Source organism: Chelonia mydas, chromosome 8 (assembly GCF_015237465.2).
Source record: "Chelonia mydas isolate rCheMyd1 chromosome 8, rCheMyd1.pri.v2, whole genome shotgun sequence".
Lineage (NCBI taxonomy): Eukaryota > Metazoa > Chordata > Testudines > Cheloniidae > Chelonia > Chelonia mydas.
In genome coordinates, this window is record NC_057854.1 from 74,170,728 (window position 1) to 74,182,149 (window position 11,422).

An 11,422-nucleotide genomic window follows, 5' to 3' on the forward strand; every position below is an offset into this window, starting at 1 on the left:
TTCATCCAGAGTCTGCACCAGCTCCCACTGGCAGAAGTCTGTGCAGACACAGTTCACTTCACCAGAGGACCTGCAGCTAGATGGCACAGATCCCAAAGTGGGTGGCATTAGTCAAGGAGGCAATGTGGGCAGAATGCTCAGAGAATGCACTAATTCAACAGTCTCTGCTGTTGGGGATCCTGCAGAGCCTTGGCAACAAATTATGGCTGCCCCAATGGGTGCAAACACCCCCAGTCCTCTCCTGGGGGTGGGATGGAACTTCCCCATCACTGCAAGGGGATGCAAATTACATGACTGTGCAGAGGACTGACAATGTCTATTACTTCTAATTCATGTGTTCAAATCCTGCCCAAGACAATAGTGACCCGAGGTCATCATCATTAGAGGTGGGCAGCCAATTTATAGGAAATAACTTGGAGGGTTAAAGCTATTTTCTCACCTCTGAAGGACAACGCTGAGACCCATCCTGAGGCACAATGGAGAAGTAGCACTGTGGCTCTGGTCTTTGGCAAGATGACTTTGATCTCAAGGGCTATCAATATGGAAGTCTTCATAAATATTTATTTGAGCATAAGCTTTTGTGGGATGCCCAAATAAATGCCTGAACGCGCCACCAGACTCAGTCTATATCCACAAAAACAAACACTGCTACACCTCTGATATTTGACATACTTTATATTCACCAAGTAAAATAGCTAGCTCAGGACATAATTTTAGATTATATCATAAGAGTAATAAATTTCATAGTACTATTCTTTTACAATTCACCGATCCTACTGGAATACTGCAGCTACATAATGGGCAGAAACAAGCCTGGAAATGTCAATTCAAAGCCCCTGAACATTGAACTTTTTTGTTAAAGCTTTTCCTCTCGAATCTTGTTACATGTATTCTTTGTGTAACAGGATCTTATCCAACAATACATATATACAGTAGTAGTCTCTAAAGTGAAGGGGAAGAGAAACATGGCAGCAAAAAAATTTCAATCAACAGCCTAAAATACATACCTGACAACTTGCTGTTCTTTTCATGTTTCCTATAGAAATTTTCAGCCTGCAGAGGAGGTTGTTCATCTTGATAAGTGTTCAAGGATGCTTCCATCACAAAACTATCAAAGTAAAATACAAGGTCTATGAGGACAATTACTAATATGATCAGAGAGAATGCCTTAGGCCTGCCATTCTCCCTCCCCACCTAACAAGATTTAGGGAGAGGACATTAAGTTTAGGAAGTCCCTTACAACCCACTGATAGTGAAATCCCTCGCACATCCTCAGAGCAGGAGACTAACACAAATCAAATCCTCATCAGTAGCCACAGGGGAAGCTGAACATTAAAACGCAAATCATTCCCTTCCATCCCCAGAGTGTTTCTTCACTAACAGATAGCATTACCCTTCTCCCAAATCCTTCCTTAGAGGGAAGAAAAACACTAACACACCATAATCCATATGTACTCCAGGATCTACAGTAAGAACAGCCATAGTGGGTCAGACCAAAGGTCCATCTAGCCCAGTATCCTATCTTCTGACAGTGACCAATGTCAGGTGCCCCAGAGGGAATGAACAGAACAGGTAATCAACAAGTTATCCATTCCCTGTTGCTCGTTCCCAGCTTCTGGCAAACAGAGGGGGAGCAAGTAACACATTCATCAACAAAAATCCTGTTACAGAACATAACAGCAAAAATACAGAAGAAAATGAGTGATATAAAAATCAAAATTCTCCATCCCCAAAAATGAAACAAACTGTTTTAATATACCTCCTTCTAGATTTTGGGGAGACTGTGAAACTCTGTGGCATATTAGGATACACAACTGAGGCGGTGTCTACACTGCCACTTTCAGCACTAAAACTTTAGTCGTTCAGGGGTGTGGAAAAAACACACCCTTGAGTGACAAAAGTTTTAGCACTGAAAAGCACCAATATAGAGCTTTATTGCCGGGAGCCGATAAAGCTATCTATTGTAGACTACATGACTACACTGCCCACATCACAGTGCTGCATTGTGGGCATCATAGACAGACCCTGAGAAATTGGTAGGCCTACTTGCTGAAGCAAAACAAGACAAACACAGACTCTTGGATACGGGAAAACAAACATTGTTACTAATATTCCAAACAGTGCTACCAGACCCACTTATTATTAAGGTTGCCAGACGCTTCCTGTTACAAGACCCTGTTTTCAGTTGTTTATATCTTTGACAAATTTTAGCTGTTTAGGCTGAAATTTTCCATGCCAGGTGTTTGCCTAAGGCTGAAGTTTTCTGGAAAATACCAGCCAATGCAGTTCAGCCATTTCTAAGAGCAACGCTAGGGGAAAAAATACATTATTTTCTCAATGTTAAAAATTTTTGGTGATTTTTTTTTCTTTAAAAATTTCTAGTGTCACCATGCTTTAGAGCAGGACTTGAAAGCTGGCAGGGAGTGGCTTTTGTATCAGGGATGTGCCTTTTGCGGTCTCAGTGAAAGTCTGCCCAAATGTGGCCATGGTGTAAGCATTTTTAAAAAATTACAGTTGCACATGGTCAGTAAAGACATCTTAGATTTTAGCACCTAACTTCCCTGAAGCATTCATCTGCACCAGACAAGTTCCAGCCCAGCGCTAAGCATGACTTTCTCTACAATTGTAGCTCTTGGCTGCTGCAGGCCATGCCAGGTTGGAGCACTTGAACTGAGAGAAGGAAGAGGATCCCCACCCTCAGCTCTGGATGACATCCCTCCCCACTGGATGAGGAAGATACATGATTTGAATGCAAATGAAATAACAGCTAGACTGGGGTGTGGGGAGTAGACTGGGACAAAGCAGGGGAGGAGGGGAAGTTGGGGCAGGTTTAAGGGGACTAGGAACATGTAGGACAGGAGGAGGAGTGACAGATATGATGAGGAGACAGAAGAACTGGGACAAGGTGTGGGGGGGATGCAACAAAGTCAGGGGAGAAGCTGAGATTGGATGAGTCTTGGGTCTGGGAGCCAGTAGGGATAGGGAACATTAGAGGGGAGGGGGCAGATCAGATGAGGTGTCAGGAGTAGGAGGAAGTGAAACTGGTGGGGCAAGAAAACTGGGGACAAGGAGCTGTTGGGGGGGATGGGACTGGAAAGAGACATACAAGGAGAAAGAAAAGGAGTACTTGTGGCACCTTAGAGACTAACCAATTTATTTGAGCATAAGCTTTCGTGAGCTACAGCTCACTTCATCGGATGCATACTGTGGAAAGCGTAGAAGATCTTTTTATATAAACACAAAGCATGAAAAAATACCTCCTCCCACCCCACTCTCCTGCTGCTAATAGCTTATCTAAAGTGATCACTCTCCTTACAATGTGTATGATAATCAAGTTGGGCCATTTCCAGCACAAATCCAGGTGTGTGGTGGGGAAGAAAACCTGGATCTAAGGGATGAGACTGCAACTTTTTTGGGTAAGGAGACTGGAATGAGAAGTCTGAGGATTGGAGACTATGACTAAATAAGGAGAATGGGACTGATATGAGGAGTTATGGGTGGGGCACAGACAAGTCTGGGACAGGCAGAGGCTGAAGGAGATGGGGCAGAAGGGATCATGTTTGGAGGAAATGTGCAGAAGAGTCTGGGCCCAGTGCTCACTAGAGTACACTGCCCTCCAGAGCCTGGAACGGAATCCAGGATTCCTGAGTGCCATCATTGCCATTTCATTTCACAGATATTTGTTGACGGCAAAGGAAAGTTTTTTCCATCCTTGTCTAGCACTGCTCCATATAGAGGACAACCTACTACCACGCCTATCAGTTACTCCATTAGCTCAAGAGGTAATTTCCTTATTTAACACCCTAGGAAATTACACATATTTACATTTAAAGAACATTACAGAGGTTGCAAAATCAAGCACTCAAAAGTTAGGAAATACCTAAATTAAGATCATGGGTGCTACCTTAATTGGGTGCTGTTGTGCATATGTATTATGATATAGTTCTTTAATTACATGATCACATTCTAAGAAAATATGTGGGAACAGAGAGAATCCTTAGAGAATCAGTAACCCCTTTGGAAGGGTCAACTCATCTCTGACACAGAACTGAGGAATAATCACTGCAAACACCAGCACTGACATGCCACAAAATTCCCTTGATACTGCTTTGCCCTACACCAAACTACAATAAATAGGATATCATCTTTTTAGTGCTTGACATATCACAAACAAGATCTGCAGGTACAATTCTGGGAGTTTTTGCACAATTCTGCTAATGCTTTAAGTTGATATAATTTCACATTTCTACTGCTAAGCAAATAAGCCTTCTCTTACAGTACAAAGCATAGAAATCATATCTTCATACTCAGCATTTGAGGAACAGTGTGTCTGTACTTCTAGACAGAAGAAAAACATCTGAGAGTTGTCAAAGAAGGTTAACGTTACAAGGTAGCTCTCTTGTAGCAAGACTCCTGGTCAAATACATGCTTTCCACTGCATTTAAACTGCAGCCTGAATGCATAAATATTAAAAACTGAGCATAAGCTACTTTAAACTTTGCCACTTAGTTTGTACATGATGTGCAAACTATTTCTCAGACGAGTGAGCAGAAATGCTGTCCAACGGATATACAGAGAATTTAGTATTCTACTTTTTTCTGAAGAAATAAAACATATTGTCATGTTTTCTAAGATTTGTTGAATATATTAATAAAAGGGGAAGAGGCTGTTTAGACTGACATTTCTTAATATTTCTTTGTTGTTCTAAACATAGTCAAGTAAGGTTAGTTTGCCAAAACTGGTATTCAAAAGGCTTCTGCTACTAAACAGATATTGCCCAAAGATAATGACCATCAAAATGCTTATTACTGTAGGTCATGGGGCCAAAGCAGAGGAGAACCCAAGTTCATGGTTATGTGGAAGAAGGGTACAAGTTACACATTTTTGAGTTTTTGTGGCACCTTAGAGACTAACAAATTTATTTATGCCCAAATAAATCTGTTATTCTCTAAGGTGCCACACGTACTCCTAGCTCTGTTTGCTGATACAGACTAACACAGCTACCACCACTCTGAAATTAGTGAGTCTGGGACCAAGAAAGAGCGAAGAGACTCTTGAGAGAACAAGGCAGGGCAGAGAGTCTGTGCTGTGTGTACGCAGGAGGCGCGGATTGCAAATTACAGCAGCGATGGCTCCCCCGAAATTCAGCCTCCATCCCCGACGCCCTGCGCGAAGCAGGTGACCAGTCCGCACGCTGCCCTCCCTCCTTCCGGCGGCCCCCCCCAAACTGCAGAGGTGGGCACGGGAACTGCCCAAGGGTCGGAGCTCCAGCTCCTCAACGAGCAGGGCCGGGCCCTTGGCACGGGGAGGCGGGAGCCGAGCAGGTCAGTACTTTAAAACCGAGCTCAGGGCCAGCCCCACGGGCCAAGAACGGACTGAGAGCGCGCGGCTCCAGCGCCTGGGTGGGCCCCTTAGGGCCAAAGCCCAGGAGCCACACAGCAGGCCGGCCCGCCTCCCGACACCGGCCGGCAGGGGCTAGAAACGCACGGGCAGCCCCGAACAGACGCTCCCCCTCCCACCACGGGCCGGCGAGCCAGCCAGGGCCAGTCGGGGCAGGCCGCGCCGGGCGGGAAAGCTGCCCTGAGGGAGGAGGCGTCCCCCGGCCCCAAACCGCGCTCAGCCCCGGCGGTGGGGCAGGCCATTCAGCGACAGCCCGTCGCGGGAAGCCGGCCGGGGTGCGGGGGGCCGCCCCGGAGTGGATGTGTGTCGGGGGGGGGGGGGGTGGAATCTCTTCCACTCACAGGCAGAGCAGCGGCGGCAGCGGGTCCCAGGGCGCCAAGAGTGGGGTTTTTGCCTGATGCCGCCTTTTGCGGACAACCCCCACGGCGGCCAATCCTAGCGTTTGTTAGAAGCGGTAGGAGAATTCACCAATAGCAACCCTTCCAAGAAAACAGTGCTTCTATTGGCCAACGAGCAGGGTGAGGGGAGGGGGTGTCACCGCTCAAGGGGTGTGGCCAGCTCTGAGCTCGAGACTTTTGGGGACTGGGAGTTCTCTTCTAGCTATTAGCCGGGTTGCAGATGCGGCCCACGTTGTGCTGGGGAAGGAGGTGTTGTGAGTGGCTCTGGAAACCTCAGCTTGTGTGTGACTCGACTCGCTTGGGACTGTATGTCCTGGCTTAGGTTATCATTTCAGAAGCAGAGCCCTTATAGGAATGCTGTTGTACCTTAGAAAGGAGATGAGGTACCCTCAGCTTTCTTGGTAGAAACTACTACCAGCAACGCATGATGTAATAATACCGAGCACAGTTTTTACTGTGGAGTTACAACGTACCATATGGTGTTAAACTGTTTCTGCACTGATTGGGTTACTAAATAAACTGGACATTATTGATTACCTAAATACTACATGCTGAAGTGAAAATGTTCATCTTTTTTAACTGTTCTCTTTGGGTCAACTTCTGCATTCATTTACACTTTCTGTAATCCCCTGAAGTCAATTGTTTGCATTCTTGTAAGGGCTCAAAGAAGAAGCTCAGTGTGGAATAGCTGATTAGTGTTACTGAATAGCTATTCCTCACTAACTCCCTGTGTGGATACTTTTATTCCACACCCTTTGGAAGTGGATTAATTTAAACCATAAAAGGGCTCTTGGTGCAGAATAAGATCTACAACCTATCCTGAAAAATGATCCCCCCCATTCTACCCGGGCTCAACGGGTAGTGATCAATGGCTCCATGTGGCGGTTCAATGATGAGACAGAACACAGATTTATTCAAGCAAGCAAGCTGGTCAGCTGAAATGGGCTGCTGCCTGTCAGCTTTCCACCTTCTCCTTTATTATATTTCTCCCCCCTGCACATTACCTACTTTCACCGCAAAGGAATGCATGACATTGATTAATATTCTTGTTTTTCAGCTTCTATCTACTACATTCTTAATTCTCAGGCCTTAAGGCCAAGCCAAGGAAGCTTCCCACGATTACTGTCCTTTAATCAAGTTCCCAGGGTTCATATCTGGTCCTCGTCCTTGGACGGAGCAATGTGTTGCTCCTCACAACGGTCAGGGTGTGCCCTGACTGTTTGCAGGTGGATGGACCAAACATGGGCCCTTCATCTCCCCCTTTTTGTTTAATTATACTCGGCCCTCTCATGGGAGCCGTCAATTTGCTTTTGCGAGCAATTTAACTCCCAAATAGGCAAGGACATAACTCGGGGAGCTTGCCAGGGCGAATCTCTACAAAGCCTTAGCAAAGAGGGAATACATTGTACACAGCAGCAGCAAAAAATAAGCCCAATGATTATAAACACAGCATAACCAAAAAGTTGTCGCAGCCAGCCTAGAGATGGCTTGTACTAGTGCAGTTAACCACACGCGCACAGGTGACATCGTTGGCCCCGGCCGGGTACGGTGTGTTGACGGATATAGCCGTGTGAGGCAAGGTATAGTAGGCCGGGCCCCAATTAGCCATGCCAGAGTACTGGGAAGAGAGATTCGCGTAAGCAGCGAGCATCGTCTCATTCCCTATCTCCTCAGGGTGATGACATACTGGAATAAGGCATGTACCTAACAATTCTCCGGCTTCTACAGAATTAGACAAACAAAAGTGGGTAACATTTGCTATTGAAGCCAACCTTTCCCATATGTTATACGTCATTCGGGTCCGTAACGGGGGAAGCGCTTCCGAGCCAACCCCTACAGGAAATAGCAGGCACAAAAGGCATACAATCAGTACAGAATTAGCAGTGATTTGGGCGAGAATCGCCACAAACAAAGTCTCAGGAGTCTCTGGCTGTTGGTTTGCTGCCAGTCTTCGTTGAGCCGCCGCGACCAATGCTTTTACTGCTCCCCATGTCACGGGCTGGCTTGGGACGCTACGCCTCCTCCGTTTCCGTCCCGCCGTTGTCGACCCGGGAGGCACCGCGTTCTCCTCCAAGGTCAGCTGAAACTCCGGTATGGGGTTCGGCAGCCCCTGGCGCCATGCCATGCTGTTTCAGTGCCGGTCGCACACACCGGGCTGGAACCCACAACGGTCCTGCAGGGAGAGACACCGCAGCATATCCCCGACCCCAAGTGATTAGAGGTACTGGGCCCAGCCACTGCGGATCAGGCAGCTGACGGTAAAAGACACGCGGTCTTTCCAGTACCTCAGATTTATGAAAATGCCGATCCGCGGGGGTCTGCTGATCTGCGTTCAGCGTTAAGTTATTTAAAGTAAACAAAAGGATATGCATTTGTTGTTGAATATCTCCTAAGGTTCGGAGACGCAGCTCCCCTTGTTTTAATTGTTTATCAAGCAAGGTTTTGAGCGTGCGATTGGCACGTTCAACAATGGCTTGGCCCGTGGAATTATAAGGGATCCCGTGTTTAAGACGGACGTCCCATCGGGCACAAAAGGTGGAGAGGGCTGTGGAGCAGTAGGCTGGGGCGTTATCTGTTTTAATCTGGCTTGGGCGACCCATAACAGAAAAACAGGCTAGCAAATGGTGAATCACTTTGGCAGTGGCTTCCCCACGCTGCGGGGTTGCCCAGAGAAATCCCGAATAAGTATCAACAGAAACATGTAAAAAGGAATAGGGGCGGAATTGTGGCACGTGAGTGACATCCATTTGCCACAGCTGATTCGCTGCGGTACCTCTGGGGTTAACGGCATAAGAAAAGGTAGGGGCAGCAGCGGCACAGTGGGGGCAGGAACGAACAATGGAACGTGCATGATCAGTAGGAATGTGAAACTGCCGGGCCAAAACTGAGGCAGACTGATGAAAAAAGGCATGGCTTTCAATGGGGTCAGAAAAAAGAGAATTTACCTGACCACGTAGCGCGCGATCGGCGCGCGCATTGCCCTCAGTGAGTGACCCAGGCAAAGGGGTATGACTGCGAATGTGAGCAACAAAATAAGGAAAATTACGAGTGGAGATAAGATATTGCAAAGACAAAAATAGGCGAAGGAGGTCCGCATCGACCTGAGGGGTAATGAGGGCAAGGGGTAAATGATCAATCACTTGATAAACATAATGGGTGTCCACAATTAAATTAAAGGGACAATCAGCAAAAAGTTGAAAGGCCAAAATAACAGCAGCCAGTTCCGAGCGCTGCGCGGAACGCTGAGGCAGTGTAAAACGAGAATGCCAGCGAGGGGGGTCACCGGATTGATAGGTGACAACACCTCGATGTGAAGAGCCATCAGTAAAAAGAGTAACAGCAGAAACAATGGGTTGAGAGTGGCTAAGACGATGAACAATTAGAGGCACCTTTTGGGTAATTACCAACCGAGGATCTTTTGGGGGGTTATAAGAAATTTCTCCCACATAATCACAAAGAGCAACCTGCCAAGCCAAAGAGGTGTGGCACAAGGAATCAAATTCACTACGGGACAAGGGGAACACAATATCAACTACATCAGTGCCAGTGAGTTGCACTGCACGGTGGCGGGCTTTACGAACAAGATCAGACAGGGCATCTAGATAGGGGTAAATATTCCGAGGAGGAGTGGAGGAGAGGTACAGCCACTCTATGATAGAGACGGCTGTATTCGTACGGGGTACAAACAGAGCCGCAGTGGGCGTATGAGGGGTGGCAAGAAGAATCAACCGTAGGGGACGGACCTCAGGGGGTCTGTCCACAAACTGCTGACTCAATGCTGCATTAATTTGTCGAATGCAGGCAATGTGCTCTTCAGTGATGGCAATAACTGCACCCGGTGCTCGGGCTCCACGTAGGAGCTCGAACAACGGCTGCAGCATTGAGGTGGGGAGACGAAAATAGGGCCGAATCCAATTTAAATGACCCAAAATCTGTTGTAATTTAACAAGGGTTAGGGGTTGAGGTAGAGTTAGTGCCGGACGAACCGGAGCAGCATAGGTTTGTAAAACCTTATGGCCGAGGTAGTGGTAGGGATAAGAGCGTTGGATTTTTTCTGGTGCCACCAACAGGCCATTTTGGCCGAGAATTTGAGACAAAGATTCAATCTGTTGTTCCGTGACCTGGGGACCACTAAGCAAAATGTCATCCATATAATGGTAGACCTTTAGCGTAGGGTACCGGGCACGGAAAGGGGTGAGGGCCCGATCCACAAAAAGCTGACACAAGGTTGGACTATTTTGCATTCCCTGGGGTAAGACCTTCCACTGATACCTTTGAGAGGGTTGCTGATTATTATATTGTGGCACCGTAAATGCGAATTTTTCGCGATCTTGTGGGCAAAGGGGGATGGTGAAAAAACAATCTTTTAAATCTAACACACAAAGCTGATCGGTTTGAGGAATTAAATTTGGATTTGGTAAGCCAAACTGCAAGGGGCCCATAGGTTGGATGCGTTTATTTATTTCCCTTAAATCATGTAACAGCCGCCAAGCACCAGATTTTTTCTTAATAACGAACACCGGGGTGTTCCAGGGACTAGTAGAGCACTCCAAGCGCTGTGCCTGCAAATGCTGCTGCACAAGCGAATGAAGCGCTTTCAGTTTTTCTAGAGGGAGGGGCCACTGGTCAATCCAAACAGGCTCTAAGGATTGCCATACCAAGGGTAATGCGGAGGGCAATGTGGGTGAGGGAGGGTTTTGAGCCATCAGATATTAATATCGAGGGTGGTGTCCAGCTTTGTAAGTAAATCACGGCCCCAAATATTGAGGTGGACAGGGAGCACAAAAGGGCGGATAGTAGCAAGGGTACGGCCTCCCGGTTTAGAGACCGTGACCCAAGACAAACTCTGTCGCCCGGGTTTACTACCCCCGATCCCCCACAACTCTTTAGAAGGAACCGTAGGCCAACTAACCGGCCACTCCGGATCACGAATCACCGTAACGTCAGCTCCAGTGTCCACCAGCCCTGTGAAGGGAACATCATTTAAGAGAAGGGTTAACTGAGGTTTCGAGGGGCGGACTGACATTGTCAGAGCAACAAGTGGAGAGGACGTGCTGTGAGACGGCGAGTGAGACAACGTTGATCCAAAGCCGCCTCCGCCCCGAGCTCGATCCTCGGCAGCTGGCACCTGATAGGGGACTAAAATCAATTGTGCAATTGATCGTCCACGCGGGAGCGACTGTGGAAGATGAGTCCACACCTGAACCTTAATAATGCCAGTGTAGTCGGCATCAATGACCCCGGGGATGACAAAAAAGCCCTGTTTCCCAGCATGAGAGCGAGGGAGAACGAGACCCACAAAGCCGGCAGGGAGAGGTCCCGTCACCTGAGTAGGTATGGCGCAGACCTCCCCTGGCAGCCGAAAATCAGTGTCCTCCTGCATGATCAAATCAAGCCCTGCACTTCCAGCAGTCGCCGCCCTCATAGAGTCGATGGATTTTAAGGCAGAGGAACGGTTGTCTGAGTGGGAAACACCCCCGTTTGGCCCTGGGTTCGGGGGGAACCCGTCGCGCGGTTTCCCGACCCGCTACGACACTGATTAGCCCAGTGATAGCCCTTCCCACACTTGGGGCACTTCTTTGAGGGTCGAGCGGGTGCCTTTGATGAGCGGCACTCCCGCTGAA

The 11,422-nt window shown here is 47.7% G+C and overlaps 1 protein-coding gene across 5 annotated transcripts in view; it reads right to left on the reverse strand.

Annotated features, from left to right (window-relative positions):
• CDC7 (cell division cycle 7) overlaps positions 1-5,879 on the reverse strand; it is a 31,915-nt gene extending 26,036 nt beyond the window's left edge. For 2 of the 5 annotated variants that reach the window (XM_037907200.2, XM_037907199.2), the window contains exons 1-2: positions 5,742-5,879; positions 1,008-1,108 (exon numbers count right to left, since the gene is read on the reverse strand). In XM_037907200.2, coding sequence (XP_037763128.1) covers positions 1,008-1,101 — 94 coding nt within the window. In that variant the 5' untranslated portion in view covers positions 1,102-1,108; positions 5,742-5,879. Of the gene's footprint in view, positions 1-1,007; positions 1,109-5,004; positions 5,031-5,121; positions 5,453-5,741 lie in introns of those variants that run through there. The other 3 variants (XM_037907201.2, XM_043520682.1, XM_043520681.1) reach the window with 3 other exon arrangements.
• Between the last annotated feature and the right edge of the window lie 5,543 nt (positions 5,880-11,422).